This window comes from Chelonoidis abingdonii, chromosome 24 (genome assembly GCF_003597395.2).
Source record: "Chelonoidis abingdonii isolate Lonesome George chromosome 24, CheloAbing_2.0, whole genome shotgun sequence".
Lineage (NCBI taxonomy): Eukaryota > Metazoa > Chordata > Testudines > Testudinidae > Chelonoidis > Chelonoidis abingdonii.
In genome coordinates, this window is record NC_133792.1 from 22,070,804 (window position 1) to 22,089,192 (window position 18,389).

Here is an 18,389-nt window from a genome sequence, read left to right on the forward strand (position 1 = left end):
TATGTTCTTTAAAAAGATCAGGTCTCTATAAATAGATTGGCTTAGTCATTTTAATGTCAGCCAGAAATTCATTTATTATCGTTACAAACTTTCAGAATTATACAGTGTGACGATAACAAGATTTTAGACCCTCTTCAGTGCTTCACTACTTCAAATTACAAGATGCTCAGTCAGTAACTGCCAATCTAGGCCCTTTACAAGTGTACAGAAAACAAAAGCATCTTCGTATCTGGATGCCCCCCAGAATCTAGAAAAGTTGTTTCCTTTACAAGCAAGATCCCTATATATTAAGGCACACAGGGAGAGATTACATGTAATTTGGCCAAGGTTATGGCTGTGACTTTTTAAAAATAAATAATCACACACAAAATGCAGATATGTTTAAATTTTCTTGTATCTCTGCATGCACGTAAAATCACGCATGTAAATTACCAGGCAGAGAGGTCTAATGAACTAAAAGAACAGTGCTGGGTGCAACCAGCTACCAAGTTCTAATTGTGCCTCTGTCAATGACGTTATGTGGCATTCAACAAATTGGTTAGCCTCTAAAAGTCCCGGTTTCCTTATCTGGTGAGGGGAAAAAAAAGGTAGGTTAGGGGTGACAATATTTAATTATCTCCCTCAACTGAGCATTTGTGAGGATTGATTAATTAATGTTTGAACGCTTTGAAAACGTAAAGCTCTGCATAAATGCTAAGTGCTAGCTAGCTACTCATACCACAGCCAGCACAGTGATAGCAAAGAGCTCCCACATCCACAATATGCTTTTTTCCCTACTTGCTTATATTTAATTTCTCACCCATTTGTCCTAACGTAGGAAAGAACAATTCCTCCTTGGCTGCATGTCGATGAATATCTCAGGGAATTCTCTCACCCACAATCTAGCACTGGTGCAGTACTTTTACCACCTTGCTGAAAGCAGAACAAGATGGTACTAATAATGCTGGTATCAGTCTATAGAAGCACTCGCTAGACCAATGCAGGAAGAACTTCTTAAAATTCTCAGTGTAGACAAGACTCTTGCAGACAACCTACAACCTCAGGTTCCAGTTCCAAGAGAAAAATGTTTGTAATCAGAGGGCAAATTAAGGTGTTAAAGGTTTCTTAAAAGCAACACTTTCTCACTCGTTTAAGTCAAACAGAAGAGGTATTTTATCATTAAAAAAACCCCTCACCTCTGTGCAAAGAAAACACATGAGAAATTTCTGCCCATCAAATACTTTCAGGCACTTAAATGAAAATCTCATCTCAGCCCTAACTATGAATATACCGTCAGCACTGCTGAATTACATACTATATTGTACATCTTAGCCTCCTCATGGCCAGCCTGACCATGGCATGTTTGGCAAATGCAGCCAATCAAGACCATGCATGTTTGCATTAGGGGCATGCAATTCACCCAGCTTCTGCCCTAGATTTAAAGCAGCAGGAAAAAATAGAGGAGTAAACCTATGAGGAAAGCAACAGAAGCCTCATCATTTGCATGAGCAGAAGAAAACTCCAAAGAAAACTCTGCATCTCCAGGAGTCAAATCCTCCCTCACAAATGTGCTACACAGATTATTATTCTGTCTGAAGTCTGCCACAGCTCAGTCTCAGGCCTCTGTCTGTTTTTGCACGGGATCTGGGTTCATTTTACATACAGATTCAGAAATAAAGGCAAACTAGCAAAGAAATCTTCATTATATTTATATAAGAGTTATAATCTCATTATTACTCCTCATTATAGCTACAGGTATATAGGAGCTAGGTATTATCATTATATCATGCCCATGACACGTTCCAAGCTTCAGCTGCTTTTTGTTTAAGTCCTCCTTAAACAACTTTTCTCCTTGAAAGGGGCAAATGTATTCAAATGTTCCCTTAAAACACCTTGTGTTTTCATTGATAATTCACCAAAAACAAAGAAAAATTTCCAAAGGTCAAAATTTGCATCACCTTCAAACCTGGGCCTCCACCCAGTCAACCAGTGAATTGTGCATGGGCTAAATCATCACTGGTGTAATCCAAATGACATCATTGTGAAAACAAGAGTCATACTAGGAAAAGTGTAGGAAGTTTAACGATAGGATTGCTATTAGATTCTTACGAAATATTTGTATGATAATGCTCAGAAGCTTCAGTCAGGTCATGTGCTAAGGGATACATCAATACATATGAATACATGGTCTCTCTTCCGAAGAGCATACCATCTAAATATTCACATACCGTACAGTACAGTACATGTAAAAGCTTCAATACTATATTAAAAAAAAGACTGTGTGGGCACTGCTGTTATTTTTCACTCAAAATCTCTTGCACACACTGTTACATTATTTTATCTTTCTTGTTATTGCTCAATTCTCTAAACAAAAGCTGAGATAGATAATGATGTTCTCATAAATGCTACATGTTGATTCATCATGATACATTTTTACATTTTTTCCTCTTTTTGGCATTTTTGGACATAACTGAAGATTGCTATCATTATAAAGTTCAGAAAGTCTAAAAACTGATGGTAATTACTTGGCATCTACTAAGTATACTCAAGTTTTCATCTTCTTTCCAATAGTTTTTTTAAGTGCCCATCATCAAGAATTAAATTCACACTAGAGTACTAAGAAATTACTGCTTTCATTACATTGATCTTTTGTGTTCTTGACTAGATTTAGTGCACCTCATAAAGTTCAGTTCAAGTACCAAACAACCACCAACACAGCCATTACCCACCTATAGCACCATAAAAATGATCAAGTCAGACATACAGTAAATCTGTATCTCTTGACATATTCAAATGGTTTCAGAAATGGAGCAGATTTCCTTAGCTCTGTTGCAGCCATTCTGTGCCCATAGTCAACCTTAACACACCTGTCCCTATGATCATTATTTTCCTTCCTCTTCTTTTCTGCTAAACTTTCCTTGAAAGATGTGAATCAATTGGCAAACCACATTTTGCCCTCTTTCGTTAACTCCTTTCTGTTCTAGGGCTTATTAAAGGTCCCTAGTAAAGTCTCAGTGGCTTCTGTGTCACACGAACTGCATTACGAGAAGTCATGCTCAAAGGGGAAAATGGCTGCAGCTCTTTCCAAAGTAAGAGCATAAACCAAAACCACCACCACTCACTTAATGTATTCAAACTGCTGTAAAAAAATACTGGGTGAAATTTTCAAGAGTGCCTATATGACTCAGGAGCCTACATTCCATTTACCTTCCCTTTGAAAAGGCTCCTAAGTCATCATGGCTTTTTTGAAAATTTTTCCAATTATCTAATTAATCCTCACACCACCACAGTGAATTATGTAAATCTCATCCCATATTTACTAATGGGGACTGAGACACTGAGATTAAGGGTGAAATTTTCAAAGATGCTCAGTGTTGGCCTAACTCTCCTCCCACTAAAGTCCAAAGTAAAACTTGTAGAGATTTCAATGGAAGCAAAGTTAGGCCAACTCTGAGCATTTTGGAAAAGCCCACCTTAAGTGCCTTAACCAAGTCAACAAGGTGAGGCAGTAGCAGAGATGCAGATTAAAACTAGGGAGTTTCCAGCTTCCAGACTCCTCCTTAGTCCATTAGACAATGCTACTCTCTAACCTGCTCACCCGGGCATACTTAAAAAAAGATTTCAATGCACCAGTCTGAATACGTTCTCTCTAAGGATCACACTAATGTCACATGACAGGATGAGATGCTATTGTATTTATATACTATACGCATTTTAAATCTGTGATAAAAATGAGGCAACTCCCAGTATATTACACATGAATGAGGATGAACTACCATCATCAAAACAGAGCCTGCCTCTGTGTGTTACTGAATGACATGATCAAGTCCCCTAAAGCAGTGGTCTCCAAAACTTTTTTGATTGCGCACACCTATCAGTAAAAATTTTTTTAGCATCCACCCCATGTCACACCAGCTCTACCATTTTTTGCCACCCCAAGCAAAAAAATAAAAATTAAAAAAAAGCCACTCGGACTCCCACCCTGAACTGCTGAAGCAGCGTTGTTCTGGCAGTGCTCCTCCTGCCGTGCCCACTGAAGGATCCTCTTGCGCATCCCATTTTGGAAACCTTTTCCCTAAGGTATAATACATATCTAGAGAAAAAGGTAAGTAATTTTAGCTCTCATCCCCATTATAGTGCATGTGGCACATACAGAACAACAAATATAAAGATGGGGGTTAGATAACCAGTGTTAGATGTAACAATGGGCCCAAAAGTGCTACCAGAACTAAAACTGTGCAACTAACTAGTAGTACAGTATAACCCTTTCTGCTCCTAGTGATGTATGTCCAAATTTATGGCAATTTTCCCTGCAGGAAAACCAGTTGCACTAAGTCTACCTTATATATAACCAAAAATGAAAAAAAAAATATAATTAAAATATAATTACTAAAATCATGTCTATTTTCTAAACAAACATTTTTAGGGACAAATTTTCAGACCAGCTTCAAGTTGGCCTCTGAATTTATGCACACATTTTACACATGCAACTGCCTGAGCTGTGAAAGACAGCATCCAACTGCAAAAGTTAAATGGCTGAGCATCCACATTAGACAGTGCAGTCAGTTGCAATCACAAAGTGACTACTTAATGCTGGGCACTGGGACCCTAGTGGTCTCCAGAAACATCACTTAGTTGCCAATCACTGGCTCGTGGTACTTTTCTTTCACTTTGTAAACATCTTGTAAGAAGAAACCACAGAGTATACTTTGTACTTTTGATGAGTTCACAGTAGTTCTTCATATAAAACATTTGTGTCTAGCCTCTGCAAGTGCCTAGTAATTGTAAATGCCAGGACATTGCCTGCTCTGATGAGACTGTCATGCTAGGTTACACAAAGCATCTGTTTTTGGAACAAGACTGTTTCATGCAAACTCTAGAGATAATGGTCTGTTTTTTGTATATATGCAACCACATGTTCACTGAAGCTGAATATTTCTATACGTGACCAATTTCTTAAGAGGCATAGGACTCAAAAATTCTAACAAAATACACTATAACGAGGTACTCCTATATGTCCCTCATATTCTCTCTAATACCAGAAGCTAGAGCAGTTAAATTGTTCCCTGAAACTAGTGCCCTGCAGAGATTGCTTAATCCTGCAAGGGAGTTCTTTTCAAAATTTCATACATATGGATCTTCCCATCTGCTAGATGGTAACCTGCAATTTCTCATCAGCAAGTTACTCATCTCCTGTTGGCTACTGTAAATTTGAGTAGGATAGGTGTGCTGGCACACATACCAACAATCCTCCTTCCTATGCAGCACAGATGCTGCGGATTCTATTAAATCTGAGAGAAGCTGTGATATAAAAGACAAGGATAAGATTCCCATCATCAAATAAATAGGAACAACGTACCAATATGGTTAACAAACAGGCTTTGTACATGATCTTGTGAATATCAATAAGCAGATATAATGAAGTAAGAATAGTGAGCTCCATCAAATGAGAATTCCAAAAATGTAAGCTTGTTAACTAGGTGATCCCACTGACAGTCCCCAATATAACTAGAAATGTTATAGCAATCTCTGGTGTACTCATTGCAAACAAAGGACCAAGCAAGCACACTCAGATCCTCTGCATGAGCCAGAAGATTTCCATCACAAAAGAAAAGCTACAGATCTTTTCAGAACTCCTGCCACATTGGGATTCTAATTGCTGGCACAACTTAGAAAAGTTGTTCTCCACAGCAATATCCAAAATTGTAAAATTAAATGAATAAAATTTAAATAATAATAAAAAATAGTGAAAACAAAGCTTTGTTTTCTGGCTGGTGCTGGAGGAAAGGCTGGCAGGAGATTGCTATGGTCTCTGTCCAGGAAGCAGCACAGCAGATAAGCATAATGTTATATTTATTTTCAATTAAGTAAAGCAAAAATGAATAAATTAGCATTAGTTTTCTTCTTTTACATGCAAGATCTGGTGGTAGTTGCACAGAACACAGGGTACTCTGCAGTTGCCAAAGAGCATACACAAATGTATACAAGAAACAGATGAGATATACTATATACAGCTTTATTTTTTCCTGTTAAAAGATTTCTTCAGGAATTTAATTATCCCAAATTTTGATTTTATTGCAACTGGGCCTCAACTAAACTTTTGCTATTCCAAAAACAAAACAAACACACCAAACACATGGCTGTAATTGGCTTACAACAGTCATAATTTTGCTTTCATTTTAACTTAGTCTTTATGGCTTCCAGTGAACTTTTGCTGTTCTGAAAACACTGCACACTTTTTAACTGCAAATTCAAGATTATCTTGTACTATACATTAATCGGTTAGTGTAACCAATTATAGTTTCAGTTTAGCAGTATTAAAGCTTTGTTTTTGTTGCAATTTCAGTGGCTGTGCTAGCTCTAGCTCTTTACATTTAATTTTCAGAGGGATTCCTCAGGAGCTAGTTGTAGACTGATTAACTGGGGGAGAAATCAACTATGCCATTGCTTACTGGTTTATATGGGTGGTTGACTTCGTACCTGGCCTAGCTGAAGCATTGCTCATCACATCTCCACTGTTAAGAAAAAAGAAGTGTGGCCTGCTGAGACTGCTCCCATCATACACTCTTGAGCTGAAAGCCCAGACCTCCCTATTACAAATAATGACTGCCATATGGTCCATTTTATGGAAATTTAGGTGTAGCTCTCGGTTTTAAAATCAAAGGCCTGATCCTGTCAGGCGCAAAGTCCATCAAGAGAATTACTTGGCAGTTTCTGACTAAGCTGTCAATTTCAATTTATTTTCTTTTACAAAACAATAAATCTGGAATATCAAACAGCTCCAAATTTAACTTTGAAATTTTAACTAGTACTCTGTGAATTAAAAGTGGCTAAAAGGGCCACAACTGCGTTGAAATGGGAGTCCCTGGGAATTCCGTGGGAAGGTGATAGTTTAAAACGGGTATTTTTCAGCCCTTCACTCTTCAACCCCATTTCCAAAGGTTCTCTTAAATGTTAATGGGAGAGAACATAAAAAACAATGGGCAGAGGCCCAGAATATTGTGCGCTTTTCAACATAGCCAGTTGGGGCATGATGATGACGACATCACAAAAAAAACAATTAGCCAATCAGAATGTGGTTTTGGGAAAGCTGTGTCCCCAGCTGATCTCTAATAAAACAACACTTAAATTACTATTGTAATAACATTCGTTGAGTTTATCACTCACATACATAATCTTCTCTCTCTCTAGGTTAAAAAAGATGTGTAGTTTAGCTAAAAAATTTACTGGATAGCCGAGAAGTCAACAACTACATAAAGTCACATGCTGTTTACTAACTGTTTATGAACACTGGTGGAGTATTTTCATTTTGTGCCATTACTAAGTTAAGGTATCTTTTACCAGGGAAATTTAAATCACCAGAGTGCTTTCCTCTCTTCTGTATTAGCTGAAGACATCCATGCTGTACATGGCACTCTGGACACTTGCTGGTGGGGGGGGAGAGTTACAAAGGCACAATTAGGAATAAGGCAATCAACTCCCAGTGGACACCTAGCTGTCCTTTGTGGGAGAGAATATTGAAAGCACAGTCTGTTACTGCCTCTTACTGCTCACATTTGTTCCACCCGAGGGACTCAGTCAAGTCAGCTTATTGCTATTTCTGTTATAACCTATGATGGCCACATTATGGATCATCTCTGTCCTGTTTCCTCTAGCATAGGGACAGAAACACTAGGTGCTTACTAACTAATTGTATCTACCGGTAAAAGAATAGAGTGGCAGGTTATCTCATATACTCTTATCCCTCTAAGCGTAACTACAGCTCCTCATCACCTGACTATTGCAAACTTTGAAAACTGAAGATTTGATCGTGGCAATCTGCTTGAGATTGGAGGAAATCTTTGCTTTGAGTCCATACAGGTATCTGGAAGGCTGAAATTAAAAAGCATAAAGAGGCTATTAATGTATCAAATGTAAATAGTCATTTTTCAGAGCTAATAAAGGCCAAGTGTCCAACCTTTGCACACTGAGGGCCGCATTGGCAGTTTTCCAGTAGCCTGAGGCTTGTGCCTAATATATATGAATATAGACAATTTTAAAATAAACATTACACATAACCACAGTATTTTGCTTATACTTTTAACTTCCTTAAGAAAATATTTGCCCCTGTGCTGTTTGCATTCTTTACACCAAAAGTCTGCAGCTTTGGACTTCAGCTTGTAGCTACCGGAGAGAATGGACAATTCATATAATCTACTTTTGGGGTTTATTTTTTCCAATATCAAAACTGTAATTTTTAAATTAACCTTTACAGTTCTCATTTTCCAGATTTTCATCCAGGACATTTGTCTAAGTTTTATGGAATCGCTAGTATGAAGCTAGAGCTAATCTTTATCCAGCTTAATCAGACTATCTGCTTGCTCCTTAACCAGTTCCCAGTGGGATACTGAACATGAGTTTTCTTTCTGAGCACATGTGTAATGAACACACATCTGTGTGGTTCCAGAAGAATCCAAGATAGCTACGGGAACACCTATCTTCAAGCAAGCATGTACTGATCATGGGTTCTTTTCAAACTATTTCAAGGATTCCACATTTGACAAGCAATTTAATATTCATATCAAAAGTGATTGAGTAGGTAGTGGTTCCCATTTGGCCCCTAATTCAGAGAAAAAAAACAGTTACCTACCTTTCATAACTGTTATTTTTCGAGATGTGTTGATTTGCTTTACCAGCAAGTTTATTAAAATACATACTTGTTTGCTCCAGGTATTTGCTGCAGTGAATGTCAATGCACAAAAGCAAGCTGGGGTTTGCCTTGCATAGCTTCCTCTGAGGGTGCAGGGTGGGTTATGCACAGCTGCGTGCAAGGACCAGCATACACCTGTCTGAACTCCAAAGCCAACTTGTGTCTGTTCAGTACTTGAATGGGAGACCTCACAAGAACACCTGCTTCAGTAGATGGTGCTCTCACCTCTCAGCTGGTCTTGAACTAACTGGGCACTAGTGGCTGCTGTGGAAGCACAGTATGGGTGAGATGTAGAACTGAGCCCCTGGCTGCTTGTGGTCATTACAGATCCCCTAGTTCTTTCTGTAGGAGCTGGCGTGTTAATCCTGATGTTAGGAAAAACTTTCACTAGGAGGGTGGTGAAGCATTGGAATGGGTTACTTAGGAAGGTGGTGAAATCTCCTTCCTTAGAGGTTTTTAAGGTGAGTTTTGACAAAGCCCTGGCTGGGATGACTTAGTTGGGGATTGGTCCTGCTTTGAGCAGGGGGTTGGGCTAGATGACCTCCTGAGGTCCCTTCCAACTCTGATATTCTATGATTCTACGTCCATTCCATTCTAGGTGTGCACGCGCCCACGTGCATGGTCAGCGGAGATTTTTGCCTTTGCGGTATCTGCAGAACCAGCTGTGGCACCCCCTTGAGTGCCACATTCATTCGTTGGTATATGAAGCACTGGCCCTATGCTCTCTAAGTTTCTTCTTACCAGCAACTCAGACAGAGGGGCAGGGGGGCGGGTAATGGAATGGACATGAGTAAAACATCTCGAAGAACAATAGTTACAAAAGGTAGGTAACTTTTTTCTTCTTCGAGTGATTGCTCATGTCAATTTCATTCTAGGTGACACAAGCAGTATCAGTGGAGGTGGACTCGGAGTTCATGGACTTGCAGCACTGCTCTGTCAAAGCCAGCGTCATCTCAAGCTTGCTGGGTCAGCGTATAATGGGACAGACTACCAGGTAGCAGCCCTACCAATCGCTTGGATTGGTACCTGTGCCAGGAAGGCTGCTGACAACGCTTGTGCTTTAGCTGAGTGTGCTATCACGATCGCCAGCAGAGGCACCTTTGCCAGCTCATAGCAGTAGCAGATGCAGCCCGTGATCCAGGACGAAATCCTCTGAGTAGCCACTTGGTGACCTTTCATTCTGTCTGCCACTACAACAAAACTGTATTTACTTACGGAATGGCTTTGTTTTATCTATGTAGAAGGCCAGCGCCCTCCTGACATCCAGGGTGTGTAACCTGCACTCCTCATCTGATGCATGAGGCTTTGGAAAGAAGATCAGTAAGTATGGGTCCTGGCCAGCATGAAATTGGGAAACAACCTTGGGCAGAAACAATGGGTGAGGTCACAGCTGGACCTTATCCTTGCAGAAGACCATTTAGGGTGGCTCTGAAGTATGTACGCTGATCTCAGACACCCTACAGGCCAACGTTATTACGACCAGGAACAAAACTTTCCAGGAGAGAAGTAGAAGAGAGCAGGAAGCCAGAGGCTTAAAGAGAGGCCCCATGAGCTTCAACAGCACAAGATTCAGGCCCCGTGGGAGGGGGAGGAGGGGCGGGGACAGGATCCCAGATGCTACAGACCTTTCAAAAAAATTGTGCCATCATGTCATGAGCAAAGATAGACCTGCCTTGAAATGGAGGATGGAAAGCCAAGATAGTGGCCAGGTGGATCTTGATCGATGACAAGGACAAAACTTGGAGTTTGAGGTGCAGCAGATAATCCAGGATCTCCTGCAGCGGGACCTGCTCAGCCCGAATATGCCGTTCCAAGGCCTAGCATGTGAACCTTTTCTATTTGGCCAGGTAAGTCACTCTGGTGGAGGGTTTCCTGCTACCCAGCAAGACCTGCTGAACATGGGCAGAGCATGCCCATTCATCCACCTTTAGCCAGCCAGTAGCCAAGCTGTCAAGTTCAGCACTGACAAGTTTGGGTGCAAAGGGCTGCTGTGGTTCTGGAACAGCAGATCTGGCCATACGGGCTGCTGCAAAGGAGCGGCTACCGAAAGGCTCAGCAACGTGCCAAACCAGTGCTGGCAAGGCCACGTGGGGTCTATTAGGGTAATTCTCACCCTGTCTTGCCTGATCTTCACAAGGACCCTGTGAATCAATGGCACTGGCGAGAAGGCATACATCAGTGCACTCAGTCAAGAAATGAGAAAGGCATCTAACATGGAGCTCCTGTCCATCCCCTGGATTGAACAGAGCATGAGGCATTTTCTGGTCTGCCTAGATGCGAACAGGTCCACCTGGGGAGTCCCCCCTTCTGAAAGATGATGCTGACCACCTCTGGATGATCACTTGTGGCGAGACGAAAAAGTCCTGCTGAGATGATCCACCAAGACGTTCCTGGTTCCAGGCAGGTGCAGGCTATCAGATGAATGGCATGCCACACACAAAATCCCAAAGGCAGAAAGCTTCTTGACAAAGGGCCAAAGACCTGGCACCGCCCTGCCTGTTGATGTAATACATTGTGGTGGTATTGTCCGTCCACTCCCCACAGAGTGCCGACAGCGTGGCCAGAGGCTCAGCTCTCTCAGTGCCAGGGGAGCTTGGGAAGGCGTCAGTGTCGTCTGAAGTTTGGGTTCCCTACTGCTTCTGGGAGTTGGTGGTGGATCCTTTAAGGGGCTATGGGCCCCAACCGGGGAGGCATATCCACGTGGCTCTGGAGTGTCCGGGCAGCCCAAATTGGGTCCTTTGCCCGATGCCCCATGGCCTTTCTTGCCACATGCCAGGGAACCATGCTTCTTCGTTTTCTTTCTGGGCATGGATGACAGGGAATGGTGCTGGGTGGAGCTTGGTGCTGGGGGTGCGCTGTGCACCAAGGCCGAGGTACTAGGTGAGTCTTAGCAGGATGGCTTGGATGCTGGATGAAGGGCAGCCTCTGTGAGGAGATCCCGGAAATGAATATCCTGCTCTTTCTGAGTCCTGGATCAAAATTTTTTACAAATATAAACACTTGTCCTTCACATGTGATTCCCTCAAGCCCTTGAGGCAGCTGCTGTGGGGGTCACCTACAGGCAAAGGCCTGTTACAGTCCGCGCAGGGCTTAAACCCCGGAGACTGGGGCATGGTCCGCCTGGGGCTCTAACTTCTAACTACACTTAGCAACTACTTAACACTAACTACTATAAACAACTATTTACAAGGCCCCAAGTCAGAAGAGATGAAACCACTAGCCCTTGCTATGCAAGGAAAGGCGCTCCGACTAACCACCATGAGCAGTAAGAAGGAACTGAGGGAGTGTTGGGCTGGCGTCTGATATACCGACACATGAGCACGGCACTCTTGGGGGCACCACAGCTGGCCCAACGGATAGTACAAAAATCTCCAAGGACTGCGCACATGGGCGCGCACACCTAGAATGGAATAGACATGAGCAAGCACTCGAAGAACAAAGGGCTGTTTGTTCTTACATGGGATTAAGGGATTAAAGATGGGAAAGACCTATTTAGATTGTAAGCATTCTGAGACAAGGACTGTCTAGTACCCCGTGTTTGTACAGTGCCTGGCACAACAGGGGCCCACTGTTGGCTGGCTCTTAGGCACTGCCAAAACAAACATGATTATTACTAACAACAAAATCTCCCTGCAAGGGGAAGCTATTAGTCTCCAGAAAGGGGACATTTCAGATAGTAAACCAAAAAGACAACGTTTGATCTTAGCCAAGAGACCAAATTATGGGCTACAGAAAATAATTATTATTGAATAATGACAAAATAGAGGCATTGCTGTCGGGTTCTTCAATACAACTGTCAGTTAGAATTTCCTTCCTTCCTTCCTCTAGTCACCATGTCTGTAAACCAAACAACCTCCTTTGGGAACCTGAGTAAAATGTCTGAAAATCAATTTATTATTTGAAGCTTGTATTAGAATAGCTCTTAAACACAGAATTTACAAAGTTTATCAACAACATATTTCTTTTTTCAAGCACTATTAGATGTCTTATACACTTAAGAATTAAAATATTTCATTCTAAATAGATTTTCCTAATGCACTGATCAGAACAACTATACTTAATTCAAACCTCCATTGCTAGATCTTGAACTTGGATTAAGTAAAAAGACAATTTAGTTCTTTCAAAGACCTTTTTTTTTTTTAATGGTACAATAAAATTTAGTTTTAATTTGTTTTGTATTAGCATTTATTTTTTCTATCAGATTTTGTTACAATATTTCTATTTTGATATGCTGTAGAGCTTAATTATATTAATAATAATACATATTAAAACTGTGAGGAAAAGTAATTCAAAGTGGTAATGATGTCGTCTGAGAATTTTGCATTTTAAACAATAATAAACCATACCAGTCAAAGGCTTGTATGAGCAACCTACAAGTATGAGAGTTCTCTCTCATTTCTGTGAAATTTAATTAGCATAAGAGGCCTATTCCACACGCTCATATTAACCACAAACATGTTCACAAAGCATATTCAAAGTTCAGCTACTACCCTAGATACCAAAACTGGTAGTTTTACTTTCTGGAGGTTTAATCCATTCAAGTTATATACAACCAATTTCTGTGCACTGGTTGACTTAAATATGTGGTCTTAATGTGACTAATTAAATAAAACTACTTAGCTAAGTATACCAGAGCCAGACACACAGTCAGTTTAAGTTTGATCTGCATTTTTTTGACCAATGCACAACATATTTTCCTACCCAACTGCTAGATAAATTTTACTTTTTTGCAAATGCCTCATTACATTTTTCTCTGTGCTTCAGCTGCAATCTGCCTTTTATGCAACACAAGGGTAAACTGGATGACATAACTCCCAAAGGAGCAGTGTGAGCACTGTCAGTTATATGTGCATTAATGAAGAGGAGAAAGTATACATTTCTTCCAGAAACAAAAGGCCAAGGAGAGAGTAATCAGACCAACAATTTATGGCAGGATTTCACTTCCATTTCCACCATTATTTCAACAACTAACTGCAAAATACACATTAGCACAAGACATATCTCATGTTTCTAATGTTGCCTGTGAGGTACAGTACAATAAACCACTAAAGAGGAAACAATCAAAACCTGATGTTCAACAAGACTCCCTGCAACATTTTCCATCCATTTCTTACCTGCTCCAAAACACAACTTCCAAACAATGGCTTATTCTGTCCTTGATTCTGGAAGTCCCTGCATAATGAACAAGGTTGTTATGCTGCAATGTAAGTGTGACTGGATGCTATGCACGGGCATAAGGCTAAACACTAACCATAGTTAGATACGTTTCAAGCATGCTCCACAGCCACTCAACTATGCAGGATAACAAAGTAGTGGGGTACAGAGACAGAGCCTGGGTGCGTCTGAAGGGACATGAAGTGAAATCAACGGGACCAGGATTTCATCCATGGAGTTAAGCACTGTCGTTTATCTTGGATAGCATACATACTCTTACTGCTAGGTAGAAGTAACCTGGGAGTTGTTCTCATTAATGCAGGGGTGGGTTCCCCTGTATTCTTTGTTTTGCTCATCACTTTGTGCCTGGATGCAGTGTGGCACACCAGTGCTGTTCAGGGTCAAGCCTTGAGATTCATTTTTATGCAAAATTACATTGCTATGAGAACATGAACAACTTTACAGTAATTTAAACTACCAAGCCACAAATCAACCAAAGAAGGAACTCCTCTTGCCATACAACATCCTGCACTATGCTGGCACTTGTCCTCAGTCAAAACCCTAAGCAATAATTGAGCCTTGCAAGCATACCCTAAATTTCAAACTGACTCTGTTGGACCAAAAGTTGGAACAAACTCTAGGACTTCAGTCCCCTAAGATTCTTACCAACCCCCCTCAGATAGAGAGTCCCAGATAGATAGAATGTCCCAGCTGAACTCAACTGCCAGGATGATGCATATGGAGTGAGGCCAATTTTAATGTGGTGAAGACTTAACCATACCTGCCCTTTTTATACCAAAACCGACTTTCTGAATTGCTTCTGGAAGTGCACTGTCAGCTATACATGCAAACATGCCCACTAGACTTCTTAATTACACATTTCATACTTGCTAGAACATGGTGTGTTACAATTCAAAAATGCTCACTAGCCCACTTTGAACCTTATTAATTAAAAAAAGGGAAAGAGGGAAATTAGATTCCTCTTGCTGGGGTTCTTAGCCGTGGGATTGTCATGGAAACAGCTTCTTTTATCTAATAGGTTGATACATCTACCTAGAGCTTTCAGATCATTCTTCTCTTGGTACTGGTGATTAATAACATATTCTTTGAACACAGAAGCAGTAAGATGTGTTCGGATGCCATTACAGTGATGTTTCATAAAGAACGTTCTGTGAATAACAGATCAGAATATACTTTTTAGGGAATGCTCTGCAGGATGATGGTGCTGGTGAGGAATCCACCCCAATGGAATAATCTGGGGCAAATTCTCAGGAAGAGAATCTTGCAGAGATTTCCTCTCCTTTAGTCCCCTCTCCATAGGTTTCTGGCAGAGGAGAACTGGGGCAGGGCATGGCAACTGAGCCCTATATTTTGAAGATATTACTTAGGGTACATTCTACCTGCCAGATCGGCTGGTAGTGTTCAATGTATCAGGGATTGATTTATTGCATCTTGTCTGGAGGCAATAAATCGATCTGCTAATTGACACCCGTACTCCACCTCGGCAGGAGGAATAAGCGGTGTCGACGGGGGAGCCACACCAGTAGACTCGCCGCCGTGAGGATGGCCAGGTAAACTGAACTAAGATACTTCGACTTCAGCTATGCTATTAGCGTAGCTGAATTTGCATATCTTAGTTCGAACCCCCCCGCTAGTGAAGCCCAGGCCTTAGAATTAATTGTTTTGACTGACATAGTTGAGTTGAACTAAATGAACAAAAGGTCAAATATCAGGTAATGCTCATAGTGGCATACAGAATAAAAGCAACGTTTAATTTTACATACTAATGTCTGACCTCAATACATTAATTTCTGTAATTCTGCAGCTCATGACAGATCTATCTTTAGAAAGGATTAACAGTGGAGAAAATATTAACTAAATCTTTAAAAAGAATTTCAATTTTAATAAAGCTTATGGAAATGACATCTAAGACTACTTATCTTTTATACATGATTACTAATTTATTAATGTTTTTTTCCCTGTCTATGTTATATCCCCTTCATTCTTACTGGCTTTAATCTTTATGCAAATACAAGTTGCTGAGGGAGAAACAAATTTGCAATTACTAATTAAAGGCTTCAAGATTCACAACATTGTGTAAACCAGTACCTAAATTTAGCTGTCAAGTTCAGAGTAAAATTAGGAAGGAGTTGCTATATTAATATATCCAAGAATGCTCACTTGGTATATTTCACATTTGGGGAATTGCTAGAAGTTAAGATTAAGCAATTTTTGCATCAGCTGACTGTTACTTACCTAATAAAAGGAAATGCAGTGTTCTGGATTCTTAAGCTTTAATTATTCCCTCAGTTGAGCCTCTACTCTCAAAGCAATGGATACACTAATATAGCTCAAAAATGCTGGAGATTTTGCATGACAAACGTATGTACACTCTAACATACTGTTGTAGTATTTGAGCACCTCCCAAGAACTGAAAACAAACAATAGTATCTGTGTCTCCTATATCAGTAGCTAAGAATCTGTTACCAGAGAGAGAGCGACAGAGACAGACACACAGAGTGAGCGAGTGTGTTTTGCATTTAGTCCTAGATGCAGTGAGATCTGGGGTCACTCATCTTTTGGGGGAGTAAGTTCCATAGTTTAGGTTCAGCTCATGTGAAAATTTTGTCTCCTTTTCTCAAGACTCTTCCTCCATTTGTCCACATTTCATGGTACCAGCAGAAGCAGCTCTTGAAGGAGGCCATGGTCACAGAGGCCACTCTTACTGAAGGAATATCAAGCTCATAGAAACCATCCTCAAACCACTCACCACACTAAGGGCCAGTTTCCTCCAGGACACAACTGACTTCCTCCAGAAACTGCATGTTAACAACCTCCCTCAAAACACCGTATCTGCCACCCTGGATGTCACCTCCCTAGACATCAACATCCCTCACAATGATGGCAATTCTGCCTGTCTCAAATATCTACAAGACAATGGACAATACTCAGATCTCCACCCCAAACACATCACCCATCCATTTCATCCTCACCCATAACTTTACATTCAACAACAAGCACTTTGAGCAAACCATGGAAACTGCTATGGGTACTAGGATGGCTTCCCAATATGCCAACCTCTTCATGGGCCACCTTCAGGAAACATTGCTAGACAAATGCAACACAAAACCAAATGATATATCTGAGATACAATGATGGTGTTTTCATCCTTTGGACAGACAGACAACCTGAATTGCCTCAGATTGCCATCACAACTCTAACCACCACCACCCATCCATTAATTCTCTCTAGAACACTCCCACACCACCACCAACTTCTGGGACAATATAATCAGCTTCAACAATAGAACACTACAGACAACTCAATACAAGAAACCTAAGCATCACCATACTTATTTTCACAGATCCAGTAACCACCCCAAACACACCAAGAAATCTGTTATCTAGAGCCACACACTTATATACCACTGAATATGTTCCAAGGAGAAAGTCCAGGATATGCATCTTAACACACTTTAAACTGCTTCACCAAACAAGGACACTCCACCAGAGAAGTCGATTGCATAATGGAATGGGCCACCCAACTACCCCAAGTGAATCTGCTCCAATACAGGAGAAAAAATACATATATCTAACCGCACACCGCTAGTTGCCATCTGTCATCCCAAATCGGAACCCATACAGGGTACCAGTAGACAATTACAAATTACAACCTATACTCGATGGGGACCACACCCTGAAATGAATCTTTCCCAAATCCTCTCTTCTGGCCTCCAGACACCTCCTCCCCAACCTCATCAGCATTAGCAAGCTGCCCACAGACCAGAACATACAAACTCAAAGCAGCACCATGCCCTGCCAGAACAACAGATAAAAAACCTGCAGACACATTTCCACTGCTACGATGATACACCCCACAACACACCTTTCAGGATGCATGGCTCCTATACATGCCTATCACAACACATGGTGTACCTCATCCAATGTGCTAAATGCCCCAACAACAACTATGTGGGTGAAGCAAGACTATCAGAACGCTCTCATATGAATTCACACAGGAAAACGATAAAAGATGAAAACACCATATCACCTGTGGGTGAACACTTTCCGCTAAACAATCACTCCATATCTGACCTCAGTCCTCAGCCTCAAAAGAGACCTGCATAACACCTTCAAAAGATGAGTTTGGGATCTTAAATTCATAACCTTGCTAGACACTAAAAATCCTGGACTCTAATGAAAACACTGGATTTATGGCTCAATAGAACAATCCATAACCCGCTAACCCTCCTTGTCCTATGACTGCTGAGGTGTTACCTGCCTACTTAACATATGTTGCAAGAGACCATTAAATGTGAACTCCTGAAGCTTACCAATCAGTTCTACCTTACGCAGTATTTAGTTGAGACACTCCGAGTACCTTTCCCAGACCTGAAGAAGAGCTCTGTGTATGCTTGGAAGCTTGTCTCTCTAACAAACAAAAGTTGGTCCAATAAAAACAGTACCTCACCCACCTTGTCTCTCTAATATCCTGGGACTAACATGGCTACAAAAACACTGCAAATAACCAATGTTATTATGTTGCGAGTGACATCTGATGTTAAATG

At 40.9% G+C, this 18,389-nt stretch overlaps 1 protein-coding gene across 4 annotated transcripts in view; it reads right to left on the reverse strand.

The window, feature by feature from the left end:
* The window catches only part of TTLL11 (tubulin tyrosine ligase like 11), a 231,818-nt gene that overhangs the window by 36,656 nt on the left and 176,773 nt on the right, over positions 1-18,389 (reverse strand). The window contains exon 7 of one of the 4 annotated variants that reach the window (XM_075060651.1): positions 7,753-7,851. The exons of the other annotated variants lie outside the window; for them this stretch is intronic. Within the exon in view, the coding sequence (XP_074916752.1) occupies positions 7,753-7,851 (99 nt within the window). The remainder of the gene's footprint in view (positions 1-7,752; positions 7,852-18,389) is intronic. 4 annotated transcript variants of the gene reach the window in all.